Below are 18,558 nucleotides of genomic sequence, written 5' to 3'. Positions count from 1 at the left end.
AAGTAATGAATTTTATGCAGGAACACAATGGTTAAAGGAACAAGGCAAGGTTTACAAGGCTGCTAGATGCAACTACTTTCTGAAAAGAAATATTTACATTAATGAAAGGATAAAGTTAAGCTTTCCTCTGGAAGTAATTTACTTTAGTTTTCTGCAATGAAGTAAAAAATTAGGCAGTTGAAATTATCATACCAGTTTCGCTTGCCATTTTCAATTTTTATGTCTTTTTGTAAAACACTCAGGCGAAAACATAAATACATCCACAGGTAAACACAAACATGATTAAGATCTGTTTTGCAACCATTTGTATTACATAAAAACTCACAGTCACTTAAAATAATATTTTGTAACTTTTGAATGTAAAAAAATGTTTACTATGTGATTTAAACCCAAACAGTTAAAGCCCAGAGTCATTCCCATTAAAGACTACTGTAGTTCGGCTAGCTCTATTGAAGGATTAGGATATGACTAATACACAGATTTTTTTCCAGTTTCTCCTCAGTCAGTAGCTCCCACTTATCTTGAGAGAAACACAATATTAAATATATATTATATGATGATTGTTACTTACAATTAGCTGCTTCAGGCCTACAAATGACTGCTCTACTGAGTTGGCATTTAAAACTTGTCTCTTCATTGCAGCCTGCTCCCCCAAGAAACGAAGCATTAGGTCTTTTACTGCATCTCCCTTGGTGTTCATGGAGCATAAAAAGAAAATACATAATGAGACTATTTAAAACATTACTTCAGCAAAATAAAATGTAGAATTAAAACTGAGCAAAAGAGTTCTTTCCTCTAGAGAAATACATATTTTCCAGTTCGTTACCCGTGAAATAAAGGTATCTGCATGCGTATATTAGCATTAGAATGAAAACTTCTACATTTACTCCACATAATCTCCTATATTTTCTTTTCCATGTATAGGTTTCAGTTAGCATTGATAACTTCAGTTTTATTTGCTTCTTATACTATTATCATTCACAGATCTTATATACCTGGAAGATCTTATAAAAACCAGGAAGCTTTACAGGTTTTTGTAATGCATGTTAACACTGAAAAGTGCAATCTACTGATCAAAGATAAACATGCACAGAGTAAGTTAGCCTTAAATATCCACAGAAAATAAACTTTGAGGGATCATAAACAAAAGTAAACAGCAACTCTTCAACAAGTGTTTTAAATTTCAAAAGAACCAGCTGAAGGCATCAGTCAAGAGAAACTGGGCTATCTGAGCTCAGTAATTTTTTGCCTAAAAAGAGAGTGAACTGCATATAATAACAGTAGAGCTCAGCTATGACAAAGACAATTGACATTAAGTGTTTCAACTTTCCAGTGATGGAAAACATATTTGTGTTTCTGTCTAGTTTCTTAAGGAATGACAACAACTGTTTCACAACAACTGTTTACCTCTAATGATGTCACTTACCTATTAATAAACAACAGATCTGCCTCTCTGACAGAAGAGCCCAAAGAATTAAGAAAAGACAGTGTATGCAAAATGACATAAATAAAGAAGAATTTTTAATTCCCCCTAACAGTACTTTGGATCCAACAGTCCTTTGGTGTAGGAAACAGTACAAATTAATGTAATGAAACAAAGGACAATGACAGAAGAGAGCAACTCATGAAAAAGACATAATGGAAAGAGCATTAAAAGCAGCACTCAGATTTGTTCTGACATTTGGAGAACACTGGTACAGACCATCTTTACCATACACAACTCAGGATAAGTTTAAAAAACAACACTTTTTAAATGATTGTCTAAAACTAGGATCCAGCTGAAATAAAAATTATTCAGTATTTTTCTTGGTGTAATTTATCAACATTAAGACTTGTCTTACAATAGTTTCTGAGCAAGCAGGGCAAAAAATAAAGTCCCAAGCTCATAAATACATGCCGCGTGAAATTTCAGTCCTTCCCTGAAGCACACTCAGAGCTCACTGCAAATGCATTTTTTAACCAACTTCTCTGTCCACTGCATGTAGCTCGGTTTAACATCTTGCATTAACATTTAGCATCAGCAAACTATTCATACCAAAGCTTTAACAACCCTTGTTGGAAGCTGCTTAACACGGAAAACACACCTCCCACAATGTTTCAGTTGACATTTCAAGCCCTCTACAATTTCAGTTTCAGTTAAATACACAATTTGTAGTACTATGGAACAATTACACCAAACTAGGGGATGTCACATCAGTCAAGGCACGCACTCAGGCCACAGAAAAGCAGTAATTTAAAGTGAGGAAAGTTTTCTAAATATAAAGCACCCCAAAACTTGTCTAGGAGACTCTTCTAAATTATAAACAATGAAGAAAGCAGTAGGATTTCCTTTAATTCCATTGACAATTTTACATCAGGTCTTTCGTAGAAATACAATACATGGACATTGTCAAACATCTTCCCTTCAATTATGTACTAAATGGTAGATTTAGGGAATCATCAGCAGAAACAAGCCTTTAATCCCTGACTGAGGAAGGTGAAAGAGAACTATTGTAAAAAAGGAAGCTTGCAAAAAGGAGACCACCATTCTTGGAGACTGCAGAAGGGATCTGCCTAACTGATTAGCTGTCAGGAGAGAAAGTAGGCACTGAAGTAACTCATCAAGGTCTAAGGGATATTTCGGGCACAACTGGAGGAGGAATAGCTTCTTGTTACAGTGTTTTCTTCATGCTAATTACTTGGCTCTGTGATAACAAGCTATGTTTTAAGATGAAGCAAACCCAAGAAGCAGCAGCAGTGCAGCATATGTCTAAACTGGTATTTATTGCTTGTGACAGGAACCCAAGATTTCTCAGATACTTCACCACTAAGTCTGGACCTGATTCACACCAGAAACTCTTCTGATAGCTCCTGCAGATTGGAAAGTTACTGCAGACTTCTCTCTGTATTTGACTATTGACTGATGGTCTTTGTTATGCATAATTAAGGATTAAAGTATCCAAACATTCAACACCATCTATCTACACAACAATTCTATTATCCAGATGCATAAATATCAAAGAGTAGGATTAGCCTGTTTCAAGAAAAAAACCAAAACATTATGATTGTTAGCCTGGCTGAGCAGCCAGGATAAAATTACTTCATGAGAAATCCTAAGATGTGAGCAAAATTTCCCAAATTCTGAAAAAAATGCTTTATGCCTTCTCACCTGTTAGAAACTGATACATGACAAAAAATTACTTTTCACTACTATGCTGTTTGCTTTGTGATCTCCTCTAGTCTTTTAATTTTGGGGTTATCCCTTCCCAGCAGCTTGCTACAGCACTCAATCTCTCTTACTGGTTATTCCTTTCCATCGCTTAGGGAAGACAGAAATGATGCCATTTCAGTCAGTGTTAACATTATTGAGACCACTGTGAACACGAGTGAAATTATTTCCCACTCAACTGCAACGGGGAATTCCACAAACAAAGCTGTCTGCTCTTAGACACTGTAGCACAGCTTAGAGGGTGTGTATATATTCTAAATGCGAGTATTATCTTACTAACTCAGAGGATCAGAAATAAGGTACTTAAAAATACAGCTTTGGCTTCTACGGAAACTGTCAACACTGGTTTTCAATGTAGCAAACGACTGTCACTATGAATAAATGAGATCTGGTTTTAGCCTCTTCCTGTACAAGGCTGCAGTGACACTGCATTTTCTAATTAGGATTGAAGTAATACACACAAGGTGACCATCAGCAACAATACAAAGCACTATGATATACAGATTACTGGACAGCTCTTCTACAGTATTTCTAAATTATAATCATATAGAAAGATAGAGTAACAGACTCTTACCTGGATATTATCGAATTTTAAGCCGGGCATGGTGAGATTCTCTTTATCGATGAACACAGCACTGTATTGTTGTGTGGCAACCGAAATGAGAACATTTCTTGTCTCCTCACTAGGAATCCAAGCATCATTTCTTCTATCTAGTTCACTCATATTTAAGGCTGTGGCAAATGGGTCATCACTCCCAGCAAAAACAGCTTGGATTTGTGAGAATGGCTTGGGGGACTGAGATATTTCTAGAGATGATGAGGGACCACCTGCTTCAGGTCTCCCATTCTGCGCAGGGAAAGTAGGGTTGGATGAAGAACTATCTCCAACATTAGAAAGAGAGGACATTTGTTCTGGAACTGAAGAGCTTGCATTGGGATTACTAACAGAAATAAAATTTGATGTAGTAAATGAATCAAAAAAATCAGAAGCTAAAGTATTAGTGTTAACAGTGTCACCAAAGAACTTGCTTAGACTAGGACTTGGTTGAACCACCTGTGGATTAGACTTCACTGGAGTCTCTATCATACTACTAAAACTGGGAGATTTCACCATCTGAGGCTCAAAACCATCAGGTAGGAAAAACTGTGGCTGGGAACTAGCGCTGTTTGCTTGGCTGAAGATGGTGCACACAGGAATGGGCTCCGCCTCAGAAGACGGTTTGGTAGTACTGGGTGACAATATTTGGTCCTCAGGTGTGCCTTCATCAATATTATTTGGTTTTGCTTCAACAGGAATGTTGTTTCCCAACTTTGGTTCCTCCTTCACTGCTTCCTGAATTGATTCTTCCTTTAAAGATGCTTGATCATCCGTTCCAATCTCAGAAATGTCTTTAGGAGTTTCTTCATGTTCAGTTTCACTCTCATTACTTAAAAACTCTTCTTTATCCACTTCTGTTTGTGATTTTTGATTATCTTTAGCTTCCATTTGGTCTACAATCTCCTGAAGACAACCAAGTTCACCTGTGTCATCTTCACTATTGTTTGGAGAATCTGAAATGATGACACTCTCCATCATTTGCTCATTAAGTTTATCTACAAAATTACTTGAATCCTCTGATACAGTTTCATTCCCTTCACACTCAAATTCATCTCCACCAAGATCAATGGTTTCCTCATGAAAGAGAATTTCTTCATGAGTTTTCTGCTGAACTATGTCTCTGCTGTCATCTTCATCTGAGGTGCTCTTTGCATCCTTAGCATTGCTTTCATTATTCTCCATAGTAACTGGAAAAAGAGAAGCCCCCACCAAAATAAGAATTAGTTTTATTCCTTGTATATTGCTCAGGCGCCACAGTGAAACTCCTAAGTATCACACAAATAGTGAAATTCTTGCTTTAAAAACATAGTAATTTCGCTATTTCACATCTTCCCTTCGACATTTTTCATTTAACGTCTAATTACAGAATTAATTCTGAAAATATTTTCTCTTTAATTTTTTTTTGCAAGTCGTAAAACTATTGCGATTGAAGACCAAACGCCTCCCACTAAACACATGAAACAATATCATAGAATCGTATCAGAAAATTATTTCGTTCGGAAGGGGACCTCACAAGACAATCCGATTCCAAGCCCACTACCATGGCCAGGGACACTTTCCACTAGACCAGGTTGCTCAGAGCCCGATTCAACCTGGCCTTGAACTCCTCCAGGTTTGGGACCTCCCCAGCTTCCGCGGTCAGCCTGTTCCAGTGACTCAAAATTTGCTTTCCCGGTCGCAAAGACCCGCTAGGTCCCAGATTCAGCAAAGGGAAGCGTGGGCTTACGGCTACCACCACTGCAGCTGCGGAGCACGGGCCGGCTATGCAGGAGGAGCGCTCGGCAGCGGCAGCGCTACTAGCGAGCCCCCGCAGCCTCGGGCCGGGCTCTGCACCGCCTCCGGCGCCACCGCGGGCTCCCCGACCCGGACACCCCGTGGCGGGGGTGAGCCCAGCCTCCCTCACGGCCTCCTCCTCGCACAGCCCCGAGGCCACTCTAGTGACCACCCGGACACCCCTCCGGCCGCGCGACCTCTCCACTCCGTTCCGTTCCGTTCCGTCCCGTCCCGTTCCGTTCCGTTCCGTTCCGTCCCGTCCCGTTCCGTTCCGTCCCGTCCCGTTCCGTCCCGTCCCGTCCCGTTCCGTCCCGTCCCGTCCCGTCCCGTCCCGTCCCGTCCCGTCACCTCCGCGCCGCCGCCACGTCCGGCTCCGCTCCCCCCGCACAGCGCCTGCGCCCGGACCGGGCCGGGAGGGGCCGCGCGTGCGCAGTTCCCGGAAGCGGCGGACGACGGGCCTCGCCGAGGGTCAGAAAGCATCAGTCGCGACGGGGGCTGCCTGGCGGGGCTGGGAGATCGCGATGGAGGACGACGCGCCGGTGATTTACGGGCTGGAGTTTCAAGTGAGTGAGAGAAGAGGTTAAGGGAAGGTTGGCAGGTGCCAGTCTTACCTCCGAGAAGGCGCTGGCCGCGGAGTCGAGTGTGTATAGTGGGGCAGAGGAGAGCCCGCCCGGGGGAGACTGGCGTCTTTCCTCCTCCCCCTGGCCGGGACCGGGGCACCACGGGCACCACCGGGTTGTGGTGGATTTTGGCAGCCGCGTTGGGGTGTTTAAGGGTGGCTGGACAGCGGCCGGGAGTCATTCCCCGCTCCCAACCGGGCTGTTTGCGGGGCAGGTGCGGGGCCCGGCCAGGCTCCTTCTCCCCGTGGTGCCTGGGGGAATCCTGCCCGGTCACCCCTCCCTGCTCCGCCTCTGGAAAAGGCTTTGTCTGGCGCTGGAGTGGTACAAAAGTACTGTCAAGGACATCCTTGATTCTGTCTTGGCAGAAGAAAAAAAAGATTAAAAGTTGCTTTTCTGAGGAGAGAGCATGAAACTGTTTCCAATAAGTTTCATAAAATTCTGACGAATTGTAGGTGGTTGTACCCTACCGTAAATCTGCGTGAACTTTGTAGGACCTCCCTGTGAGGTCTGTGTACGTGCATTTGTCCCATGGGACAAATCTGTCCATCACATCAGTATTTTATGGCTGTAAGGAAATGGAATTGTCTAACTTAGAAACTTATTGATCATCTTAGAGGCACATGGGTGTTGTGTTTAATGAGGTTTATGTAAGTTCTGGAAAACCAGAGTGAGAGGGACCCTAATTCATTCTTCCTCCACCTACGGGCTTTACTTAGCTCTTATGTGTTGTCTTTGGCAGCGGCTGACTTTATCATCACTAGCCATTATAGCAGTACTACCTGCAGAGGAAAACCAGCACCTCCTGACAAAGCAATTCATTCTACAGTAGATGTATAATATAAATATCTACACATGCACTTTTTCTTTTCTTTTGGCACCTTTGCTAAAGTGTTCTCAAAAAGTAATCTACAAAGGTTCTTTGTAACAAATGTCCTGCATACTGAATAGTGTGCTCTGCAGTCTGGACTATACCGATAAGAGTTCATTAGCAAAATTTGTATTTGTTTGGTTTTCCTCTTGTATAGGAGCTGCTATGTAATATTCACCTGCACTAAATGTTGAGTGTATTGAAATCTGCTTAAGTCTGATAGTATGCTGTCTGCTTTGTATGATAGTATTTTGTGATTGGCTGTAACTTGTACTTCAAAATTAATGAAACTTCACTTAAATCTCTTTTCCAAATGATAATATATATCATGTACTTAATAAAATTCATAGCTCACTTCTATTATGTCACATATAATCCATCTTCCAGGAATTTGGGCAAGCTAGTGTGTGTTGTCTGGGACCTCCATGGACCTAAGTATCCTGCCCCCTCCCATACCATGTATCTCCTACAGACTTATTCTCTCCTGTGAAGTATGTAACTTGTTGGAGTTGTCTGGCAGGAGGATAAAGCAAAAGGATAAATAAAGTTGCTGGAATAAAAGGAGATTGCTGTTAATACAGATCACTTAGGGAAAGCGTGAGGGAAGAAGTGATGATTTATGTGTAAGTCAGAAAGGGAGTGTAGAGATGGAGGATCTGTTGCTGATCTCCATTAACTCCTGGTGTGGCTTTAAAACAAATTGGAGCTCTGTGCTTTTTGAAAATGGAGACACTTATATAGAAACTTAAATGTAAAACTGATCTGGTTTTTCCAACTTCCATCTCCAGGTCTAGTAAGAAAGATTATTATTTTTTTAAAACATTGTTTCTCTTGTGTTGCTAGATAATAATCATTAGCTGTATCATCACAATTACTGCTTTTTGTCTGAAAACATCTCTTCAGACTAATTTTTCAGCCAAGTTTTAAAAATTTTGGCTTTTCTTCTTATGTTTGGGCTTTAGCAGTCAGTGAAAGTCCATCTTTGGCCAGTGGTGGAGAAAGTGTAGTCATGTGGATGTGCTTTCCATCCGATCTAATGTGACCATGTTTATAGGAAGATAAAACTGATTCCTCCTAGGTGCTATCCACCAACTAACTTAATTATTTCTGCATGGTTTCTGTTCATTTCTATGTACAGAATGTCTTCTGATGTATTGTTATACATAAGGTAACTTAAAGTAATGAACAAATACATTCTTCTCTTTTTTGATCTTTTGAGTGTGTCTATGAGTGATATGAACATTGTACGGACATGCAAATTATGTGTAAATTTTAGGGTGTGTGACTCTTTTTGTGACTTAAAAAGAGTATTTCACCATAATTGCTCTGATTGTCTGACTGCAGTGAAAAGGAGAAGGTTATAGTGGGTGGTGAATGAAAATGTGAGATCCTGCTTGAATTAAGGTACTGAGTGATAAGACTGTGGCTCATGATGATGAATACAAAGCAACAGCAGCAGCTGCAGAACGTTTCAATATCAAGGTGGTTCTTCTAAAAGGAATCTTGGTACAAATAATGAATATCCTCAGTTATAAGAACGTGATGAATGAGGTCCCAGAAATATCACTAAGTGCTAATTTTTGTCAGTGAAATTATGTTGTTCTTGTCCTGTGTAGAGTTGACCTGGGCTTTACTCTCTAACCTGAAATATATGGTATATCTACACCATGTTGGATTGGCTTTCATTTTGAGGGAGTTGCAGTTTTCCCCACATTTTTCTTGAAGGTTTAAACAGTGGTTCTTTGAGCAGGTGTGAAAGCACCACTGAGCATCTCAAAATACTGTATATGCCTTAGGTTAAAGTTGACTGGATAACATTTGTAGCCCTTTAAATAAGCAGTGGGGAGAGGTGCTTTCTGGGATAGGCGTTTGGCTCAAGCCTACACCTTGCTTGTTTGAAAGCATACAGAAGCCAGCCAGCATCATGAGATGAGGAGCATGACTTATGCCAGAGAGTGATCATTTTGGAGCGTGTGTTTGGCTCATTGAATGGATTTTGGGGATACCACAACACTGAGCTGAATTTCAATATGCTGGATACTCGTACTGTATGTTGCGTGTCAAAAGTACATAGAAGGACAATGAGCAGGAGGCAAGGACAGCAGAAAGCTGCCTGACTGAGCACAGGGCCGTAATGCCCGTGGTCAGCTCCAGCAGCACCCTGAGATAGGGTCTGGCTGAAGCAGGCTTGAAAAAAGTGCACTGATGCTTTGATAGAGTTAGTGTTCTGCATTGTGGTTGTCCAGCTTCTTGAATAAGTGATACTTGGCCTGTTTTGTGTTGTCTGTCAGTTAACAGGTTTTACGTATCTGAACAGACATGTGATTTTTAGGACTTGCCTGCTTGCAAGAATAAGATGAAACTTAATTTCCCTAAAGCCAAATGTGTTTTCTTAAAGTAAGAAACTTAAAGCAAAATACCAACTGAAATTGGTCACAGGTCTTCTACAATCTATGTGTGTACACTTACTGTCATCAGTATGTATTGAGAGTAGTTCTTCTGCCTTCCCTGTGATGGAGTAAGAGCCAGGTGTGGATTTACTAGAAGTGGTAAAAGGGGTCTTCCCTGGGAAATGTGTGTCGCTTATGAGCTACCCAGGGAATGCTGTGCTGTCTTTCAGACTCGGTTCTGTTCTCGGTGTGAGAGTGCAAAGCCTATAGCTCCTGTCGGCAGCGGTGTTCTCTTCCCTGGGGGAAGCTTCTGTGGTCTCTTGTGGGTTCAGAGAGAGCGGCCTAAGCAGAACATGCTTAATAATTTTGGTCCAGCTTTAGCAATGTCTTCAGAAGATTTGCTTTGAAAATTGAATCAGTTTAAGAAACTGCATAATAATGTCTTCCTAAACCTAGCTTTTGTGTCAGTCTGCTTCTCTAAGATTACTTGCCTCACGAGTGCCAATCCTGTAATATTTTAAACCTTTGCGTTTAAGGTGTTACTGGAGGAACAAATGGAGCTAAGTGGCAAAGCTCTCTTAAAAGATCCCAAAGATCTTCATAATGCATGAAATGGAACAGTTGAAAAGTATTTTTTAGGACTCTTAAGCAATTAGTAAGGCCTTCCTAATGTTAGGTATGGTACAGAATAACGTCACTAGAGAGATGCAGTTAGGTGAACTTGAAGGAACTTTTACATGATGATTGTTACCTTCATGACAAATGAAAGTATTTTGAGGATGATTGTGTTATGCAGGTCTTTGTGTGTGGGTTGCTTTTGCTACTGAGAGGGTTTACAGAATCTGTCAATCTTTGGAATAGAGTCAATGGACTAGATACATCAGTGGTGGGAATTCTTGTGCTGTGAAAGGCTTGGGGAAAGCAGCTGTCTGAGAGCATTGAAGGTTACCTGGGCATGTGTGCTGCCAACCTTTTCAGTCATAGTCACTGCAGCTTATTAGAGCCACTGAGAGAGTCTCCTGCTGTGGTGGGAGAAACAAGACTGTCTTACCTAAGTAAAAATCAAAGTGTACTTACTTGAAAATTGGAATTGTGCCAGAAGGCAAAAATAACATTCATGACATTGGCAGCCTGCGGCTTGTCTGGAGGAGCAGGGAACTTGTCGTCTGGAGGCATCGGCAAATGCAGCTCCTCACCCCAAGTAGCAGCACACTAGTCCTGGTTTTCAGCATAAGCAGATGGTCAAATAACTTTAAATTCAGATTTAGAGGTTTCAAGCCAAATACTGTATCCTTACATTTTGCATTGCAAGTTCACGGCTTGTTAGTACAGATTGATTGTATGAATTTCAAATGATGCTTGGTTTGCAGAATATTTTTGTTTGTGTTAAAAGTAATACAAATATTCAAATGTTGGGGCCTGTTTTCTTGTTTATTAATGCCAAACCAGTGCCATGTATCAGCATGACAACATATGTATTGGACAAGTACTTTTTTGTTTGTCTGTTAATGCCCTAAATGGTCTAATAAAAACAGTCAAATTAACAAAACAAGCAAACAAAAAACCAACCCAAAACTTTGTGCATTTGGCTGATTTTTCAAAAGATGTTGAGGAGTGAAAGTTTTTCAGAAGAAATTAATAACAAAGTGTAGAGAATCAGTGCTATCTGATATCCCTCAATGCACTTAGTTTAAACCAACCTTCTTTGCCCTTTTGAGGTTCATCATTGTGTTCTTCTGGATCATCTCTTGGTGTTGTCATGTACAATAGTCTATACTATTTCTTTTTATCCAGGGTTTTTATTATTCTGCAGGTGGCCTAAATTGTCAAGGACAAGGTAGAAGGTGATCTTTGCCCAGCCTCACATTGAGCATAGTGTAGGCATGGACACGATGCCCAATCTCTAGTTAGTCTTACCTGCGTTCTGCTACAATGATTGTTGTTTCTTTTACTTTATATTGATACTGCTGTCTGTCATGCTTGTGTTCTAGAGTTTTAAATGTCCTTTGCATGTCTATTTATTGTAGTGGATTTGCAGTTCAGTTGTTGTCCTGTTTTGTAAAACTGCTTGCTTTAAACTATGCATGTTTCCTCATAGGGCTGTTGATAAATACGAAATTTGGACATATAGGCAAAAAGTTCTTCATGGTTCACAATGTTTTAAGCTTCGCTTACTAATATTTTTTCCTACAGTTAGGCCTTCCTTAAATATGAAATTATGTAATTGCATAGATTATTGCATTGTCTAGTATCAGTTAGATGGGATGTTGACAGCATGTGTAAGGATTGCTTGTTTTCTTGCTGCTTGTGTCTTTCAGATATGTATTCTTGTTGTTTTCTAAGCATTATGGCAGTTTTTTTAGTGAGTAGTAGTTTAATACCTTGGGTAGATTTATAAAATGGTTTGGGTTGGAACAGACCTTAAAGGTCCTCCAGTTCCAACCCCTCCCTGCCATATCTTCCACCAGACCAGATTGCTCAGAGCTCCATCCAGCTGGGTCTTGAACTCCATGGACAACCTTTCTGGGCAATCTGTTCAGTGCCTTACCACTGTCATAGTAAAGATTTTTTTTTTTTTAATATGCAATCTAAACCTGCCTTTTTTTCCTTCAGCCTAAGGCCATTGTCCCTTGTCTTGTCACTGTCTGCCCTTGTGTGAAAAGTCCTTTTCCACATAAGCCCAGTAGTAAACTCTTTTTGGCCTAAATACAGTTCTGTGTTTTGTGGTGCAGACTTAGAAAATTAATAATCTCTATTGTTTTAGATTAATCAATATTAATTTTACTACACTTTTTGCTTATTTTCTATCATCTGCAGTCATAAGGCAGGATGCGTTATGAAAGATTCAATTTGCAACCTGCTCTGACAGGTTATAGTACAAGATGACAAAGTTAAGGCACTTTCCTTGATCTTGACAGCACTTTGGATTCAGCTGTATTGTTTATTACAGGGATTGCTTGGTGTCTTCATCTGTTGAGCTGTTGAGAGAACTTCTTTTTCTCTCAAAGTAACTCAGAGTAGACAAAATTACACATATCTTTGTACAGGAGATAAGTGATAGTCGATTGTGCTGATATTGATGTTATGAATCAGAGTCTTCCTGATTTGTGAAGGCTTGTTGAGTTTGAACTTTGTATCTTATGTATGGATGTTGCAGGGTTTTTTTGCCAGGGAATAAACAATAGTGTTTCTTCTTGTGAAACGTGTCTAAATATTTTTCTCTCATGTCTTTTTTTTTTTTTTTTTCCTTCAGAATGGAAAATCATTTTAAGGAAGAGCTGGAGAAGCTGATGACATAAATGTTACTATGTACTTACACAATTTTATTTTGGGCACTTCAGGTCCAACTTTATGCATTTTCGAAAGCAGCCTGATGAGACCTACTTGAAAAGCTTTGAAAGGGCTAGAAACCTCTTTTATTTCTTTATTTTATTAAAGATCCTGGAGGTCTCTCCTTCTCTTTGATGTGTAGAAACAACAGAAGCTTCTTTGATTGAAGGAGATACATAGCTGTTGGCTCATTTCTAGTGTTTTCTCAAAATAATTCAAAGCAGGTCTTTTAAATGAAAAGAAATGCTTGTAAATATTTGCAAATGTAAATTCTGTTAGACAAAAGCTTTTCTGCAATCATCTTGGTGGACTTAAGTTGTGTCTGTCAATCAGGAACACTCTAGGTTTTTTGTAGATGACTGCTGCATAAATAAGAAAATAAAGCAAATTGTGTGGATTCATGCTGATCTTTAATCTGCATTGGGGTATTTTGAACACAAACTACCCATTATGTTCTCTAGTTCTTTCTTTTCCCCTATATAGATACTATAAATGTAGGTATAGGCCATTAGCTTATACCCTAGTAAGCTTGATGCTCCATCTTACACAAAATATTATACTGTTTAAATTACACATTTCAGATACCAGAAAAGAAGTATTTGCTCTATACAAGTCTCTACAGAGATGATTTTGAAAATAAGTTTTTTCTTATTGTTATTGCCAGATAATGGCTCGTGTGGCTTTGCTTTATTTAGAAAAGTCAAATATCTTTAAGTTGCTTTTCTAGCATTAAATTGCTCTAAATTTGGGATATAATATATTCTAGATATTCCCTTACAAGGAATCTTTTAGGTATCTTTTTAATATCAATTTAAGAAGTTTAAGTGGAATGATACTAAAGTGTTCCTGAGTCCCGAGGCTAACAAGCTGCATGACAGGATGGCAGTAAGAAGTTACCTGAATCCTTCCGAAGTATTTGCTTGCAGTATTGATCTTAGTGTCTGGAAAGATCTGAGCTATTTTATGCCAAATAGGATGTGAATTGCAGAGATTTTTTTTTTTTTTTTTTTTTTTTAATATTTAAAAAAATCATATTGAAAAATATTATTAAGGGTATCTTTTTCATGGAGAAATAGCAGATATTCCTCACAATATATAGTTGCTAACAATGCCTTTGAGTATTAGTTTACCTTCCATTTACTCAAAATTATCTAAGAGTCTCTGCTAATCACTAGTGCAAACTGGTGATTATGGGTATAGTTCAAGCTGTGCTTTATTTATAACTGTCTCCCATGGCCCTTAGCTGCTTTGTTTTACTTCTTCCAAGACTGTGGTTTGTATAAGTTGAAGAAGCAAGACAGATACTCTAGCAATCCCATTAACATAATACAACAAAGAAATAACATTACAATAAAAATTTTAAAGATAAATAACAAATTACTTCTCCCATCATTCAGACAATTCTTATCTCTAATGGGCTGCAGTGGAAAAGAGGAGGCTTGGTTTTGAATTTGCCTCTAAACTTGCTGGATAATGGTGAGAAAAAATTAATTTTTTCCATAGGCGTATTCAACCTGTATGGTGTGAAAACTTCTGTAAGAACAGCCTCTTTCTTGGATATCATATCGGTTTTTAACAATAGTTAAAAATTGTTTTTCTATGGAGTTTTTTCAGATGATAAAGGGAAATTAGTATGCAGGAGATGCTGCTGATCTTCATTATAACAGGGATAATGTTATCCCTGTTACAATGAAGATCAGGTAATGTGTTTAGCACCTGCGTTCTTCAATCCTCACAAGTATGAGAAATTGCACAAAAAATGTATTAAGCAAAATGAACATAAAGGGCAGACAAGTCTGCTGTTTGTAAGAATGTAGTGCTTAAAACAACAATTGATACATAAGTTTCAAGATTTTTGCTGAAATTAATGGATTTTATTAATTGTACTTTTCTAATGGCTTTCTTCTTCCCTAGGCACGAGCTTTAACACCTCAGACAGCAGAAACAGATGCAATAAGATTTTTGGTTGGAACACAGTCTCTTAGATATGATAATCAGGTAATTTTTCTGTCAAATGTCGGTTGTAATTTTTACCACTTTTTGCAACATTGTTCCAATATCATCCCTCTTCCTTTCTCCCCCCTGTTGAATATGAACCTTGATAGTCAAGTTGAAGACTTCTGTGGGTAGAATGTAAAGATATTAGTAGGAAATGTAGGTGAATGAAAGCTGTGTGTATTTTCTGAAAATCATATCGCTCTTCTAAATTAAATGACTAAATCAGATTGGTTTAGTAAAGAAACTGCTATATTTTTGTTAATTTGAATTTATAGATGCTCTGGAGCTATCTTTAAATCCCTGAAGAGATGCAAAGTAAAACAAAAGTCTCTAAGCCTTAATTGCTTCTAATGGGACTCCTGGTACATACACAGTTCAGTGTACGTGATGCTTCATAAAATGGATTTTTAAATATTCATTATTGGAAATCAGCTGTGTCCTTTCTGATCATGAATTTAACAATTCAAACTAGAATTTGAGTGACTTTCATGGCTCAGTTTCTATTGGGCTGTTTCTTTTGAAGTTAAGTCTATGAGTTGTAAATGTATAGCAATTTTAATTTTTGTGACTGAATTTCAGTAGAAATCATACTGAAACAAGGTCTCGAGGCTGAAGGGGTTAGAAGGCTGTACTGAGTGCAGGTGGCACAGCTTGGGTAGCAGGAGAGCTGCAGTGGTGGCCCCTGAGAAGAGGCCAGGGGTTGACTGTGCTAGACGTGGCTGGTTCCAATGAATCTACTTCAGGACACAGGTGCATCAGTTTCCCGTGAAGGCCCTGTGCTGAAGCAGAGGAAAAGAGTGAGATGCAAAGTGTATCAGAGAGAAAACACCCATAACCGCCACTGCCCCACATCCCCCTGCCCCACTTGAAAGGGTCAGAGGAGCCTGGAAACTGGGTGAGAGAAGGTACTTGTTTATTTTAACTGCCAATGAACTAATTCGTTCACCCAAGTCAAGTCTGTTTTGCCCAGAATATTAGTTAGGAAGTGACCTCCGTGTCTGCAGCTTGGCACATAGACTATCTCCTTCCTATTCTTCCTGGTTTCTCCCCTGTCTTTCTTGGGGAGAGCAGGTGTCTGGGTGGGAGAGCCAAGGCTAACACCCACCGCAGAAGTCCCTGGAACTGAGTAGAGTGACCGACTCTTTTGAAAATGGCTTGTAATGGGCTGCACAAAATGACTTGGAACCATTGCTTTCGGACATGTGAGCTGTCAATTCCCAGTGAGTTTTTGAGTTCATTACTCGATGATAATACTGGATGAGACTCAAGAAAAATTATTCCAAGGTGTAAAGGGGATGGAGTATTCAGTTTATTTACATTTCAAGTAATACTTGGGCAAAGGGTAACGAAAGAAGTGGCAGACACGCTCAGTTAAAAGTTCACTACACACAATTATATTTTTGTTTGTGCTGTATCTTGCTCTTCAAATGTTTTGTACAATGTGGTTGTTTGTTGTTTTTCTTTTTTTACTGTGATTTCTGTGATGGTTTTACAATGTGCTCAACTAACAAAATCCTGATACAAAATTATTGTTGAAGAGTAGTTCTCACTTACCAGTTGGTAGCCAACAGATCTTTAGTAATTTAAGTTTTCTAATTTTGTTAAGTTTATTGAGTATATGCTATGTATTTTAGAAATGTTTGCATATGTTTCTGCTTTTCTTTTTCCAGTGATTAACATTACCAATGGAAATGCAGGACAATTTCTAGTGTATTCACAAATATTTGGAGGTTATTGGCCTTTAGCTGTGCCTCAGGCCATCATTTCTTTTCAGCTAGTTCCTCAATCCCCAAGAAGTGCCCTAGGCCTCAGCTCATTATCATTTAATTCAGCACTAGGTTCTCTACATTTATGTAAAAACTTTCTTAGTTACCTGACCAAACTTATGAGCTTTCTTGCAACACTTAATACTTTACTAAGTCTTGCGCAGCCCGAGATTTTCATCGTGTGCAGATTATTTCTTCCCTTCTGGTCATGGGCAGATGTAGTGCAAATGAAAGAGCAATAATTTTGCAGCTGGCATGATAACTTTTGCCTCCTTGAGGTTTATTGCTGTATGAAGCAATTTTAGGTGTTCATAGGAGAATATATTTTAGGTGAAGATATTTTCCTATTAATACTTGAATTTCAAAGGAAAGGAAAGTTTTTATATGATTTTACATTATGTTAATATTTGACATATTAATAGTGTATAGTACTTGGCATTTGGTCCTCATAACATGCTGGAAGTGGTTTAAGTAGTACTACTGTGTTCTACATGGTGTAGCTTTGGAATTTTTGTCCTCAGTACTTTTCATTGTTGCTAAACTTAATATGTTTATTATATGCATTGGAAATATGCAAGTATATGATTTATTCTTTTCGCATCTCATTCTCAGAACTCTTCAAGTTATTTTCAGTCTTGTGTCTTAGAACTTAAAATGCTAGTTTTCATTATTTATGTAGCGTGTTGCATCTGCTGTACTCAGCACCTCAAACCTTGTGTTCAGTTCTGGGCTCCTCACTGCAAGGAAGACTGAGGTGCTGGAGTGTGTCCAGAGGAGGGTGATGGAAATGGTGATGGCAGTGGAGCACAACTGTTACCAAGGAGCCGCTGAGTGAGCTGGGGTTGTTTAATCTCGAGAAAAGGAGGCTGTGGGAGGGGTGGGGGTGTCTTATCACTGTCTACAGCTACCTGAAAGGAGGTTGTAGCCAGCAGGAGTTGGCCTCTTCTCTCAGGCTAGAGACCGGACAGGTGAGAGGAAATAGCCCTAAGTTACACCAGAACTTTAAGCTGCATATTAGGAAGTGTTTTCATGGAAAGGGTTGTAAAGCACTGGAAAAGACTGCCCAGGGAAGTGGTGGAGTCATCATACCTGGAAGAGCTCAAAGAAGTGTGAATATGGCATTTGAGGACATGGCTTAGTGGTGAACATGGTGATGTACAGTATTTTGTATTAGAATACTTTCTATGAAATTTCTGTTGTCCTTAGTATTTAGTGAAGTGACTATTCCATATGTCATGTATTCAAGTGGAGCAGGAAGATTCTTAACAAAAAACATTGGGGGAACTTTGCAGTTCTTTCTGTTAGGCTGATCAACTTATTCTGGTAGGTGGTTGATTGGCATAGCTGTGAAAGATGTGATTTTCCAACTCACAAGATGTAAACAATACTGCTGCATAAGAATTAAACTTCATATTTAAAAATCTCAGTCTGGGCCTTTCATGAGCTACCTGTGTATTCCACCAGTTTACAGCTGTCCGTGTTGTCAGCTGAATCGGAAACATAATCATAGAGAGAAGTTGGTTATCTGTTAGCCTTCAAAGAGCTTCAGATGGGGTAAAGAATGCTCTCTTATGTGCTGAGTGACTTTTAAACTGGTTGGTGTGGGAAGAGATGTGACTGCAGGATTTAGATTTATGGTTCACTTTTTTGGGTGAGAGACTTGGCCTGAGCTGCCAAAGGAGACTCCAAACAAAAACAAGGTATGAGGTTAAACTGATCTTTTTTGTCACTCTTTGAGATGCATATGCAGTTGTTGGGGAAGATGGATAGTGTTCTGATTCTTGAATAGATTCCTAGGTTCAAGGCAGCAAATGAAATCTCAAAAGACAACTTGCTAATCAACTACAGAGACAGTTCTATGCCTGGGATGACAAAATGGAAGAGTAATATAGGTGATGAGGTCCAAGATTGTATTTGAAGAAGGAGTTTCTGATGACTGTTTGGGCAGTAGATAAAAAGGTAATGGGTAAACCCAACCCCTTAAAAATAAAAGTTATTTAGATGAAG

The 18,558-nt window shown here is 39.3% G+C and overlaps 2 protein-coding genes across 7 annotated transcripts in view; one reads left to right on the top strand and one right to left on the bottom strand.

Annotated features, from left to right (window-relative positions):
• Nucleotides 1-5,978, bottom strand: part of TRAPPC12 (trafficking protein particle complex subunit 12) — a 52,461-nt gene extending 46,483 nt beyond the window's left edge. For 2 of the 3 annotated variants that reach the window (XM_040058078.1, XM_058419658.1), the window contains exons 1-3: nucleotides 5,928-5,978; nucleotides 3,783-4,993; nucleotides 572-688 (exon numbers count right to left, since the gene is read on the bottom strand). In XM_040058078.1, coding sequence (XP_039914012.1) covers nucleotides 572-688; nucleotides 3,783-4,988 — 1,323 coding nt within the window. In that variant the 5' untranslated portion in view covers nucleotides 4,989-4,993; nucleotides 5,928-5,978. Of the gene's footprint in view, nucleotides 1-571; nucleotides 689-3,782; nucleotides 4,994-5,776; nucleotides 5,845-5,927 lie in introns of those variants that run through there. The other variant, XM_040058079.2, reaches the window with a different exon arrangement.
• A 32-nt stretch (nucleotides 5,979-6,010) lies between these two features.
• EIPR1 (EARP complex and GARP complex interacting protein 1) overlaps nucleotides 6,011-18,558 on the top strand; it is a 77,897-nt gene continuing 65,349 nt past the window's right edge. The window contains exons 1-2 of one of the 4 annotated variants that reach the window (XM_040058073.2): nucleotides 6,011-6,142; nucleotides 14,702-14,785. In XM_040058073.2, coding sequence (XP_039914007.1) covers nucleotides 6,101-6,142; nucleotides 14,702-14,785 — 126 coding nt within the window. In that variant the 5' untranslated portion in view covers nucleotides 6,011-6,100. The remainder of the gene's footprint in view (nucleotides 6,143-14,701; nucleotides 14,786-18,558) is intronic. The other 3 variants (XM_040058072.1, XM_040058075.2, XM_040058074.2) reach the window with 3 other exon arrangements.

The sequence above is a fragment of the Hirundo rustica genome, chromosome 3 (assembly GCF_015227805.2).
Source record: "Hirundo rustica isolate bHirRus1 chromosome 3, bHirRus1.pri.v3, whole genome shotgun sequence".
In the NCBI taxonomy this organism is placed as follows: domain Eukaryota; kingdom Metazoa; phylum Chordata; class Aves; order Passeriformes; family Hirundinidae; genus Hirundo; species Hirundo rustica.
The sequence above is the reverse complement of the archived record's forward strand: the minus strand, read 5'-3'. Positions and strand labels throughout refer to the sequence as shown.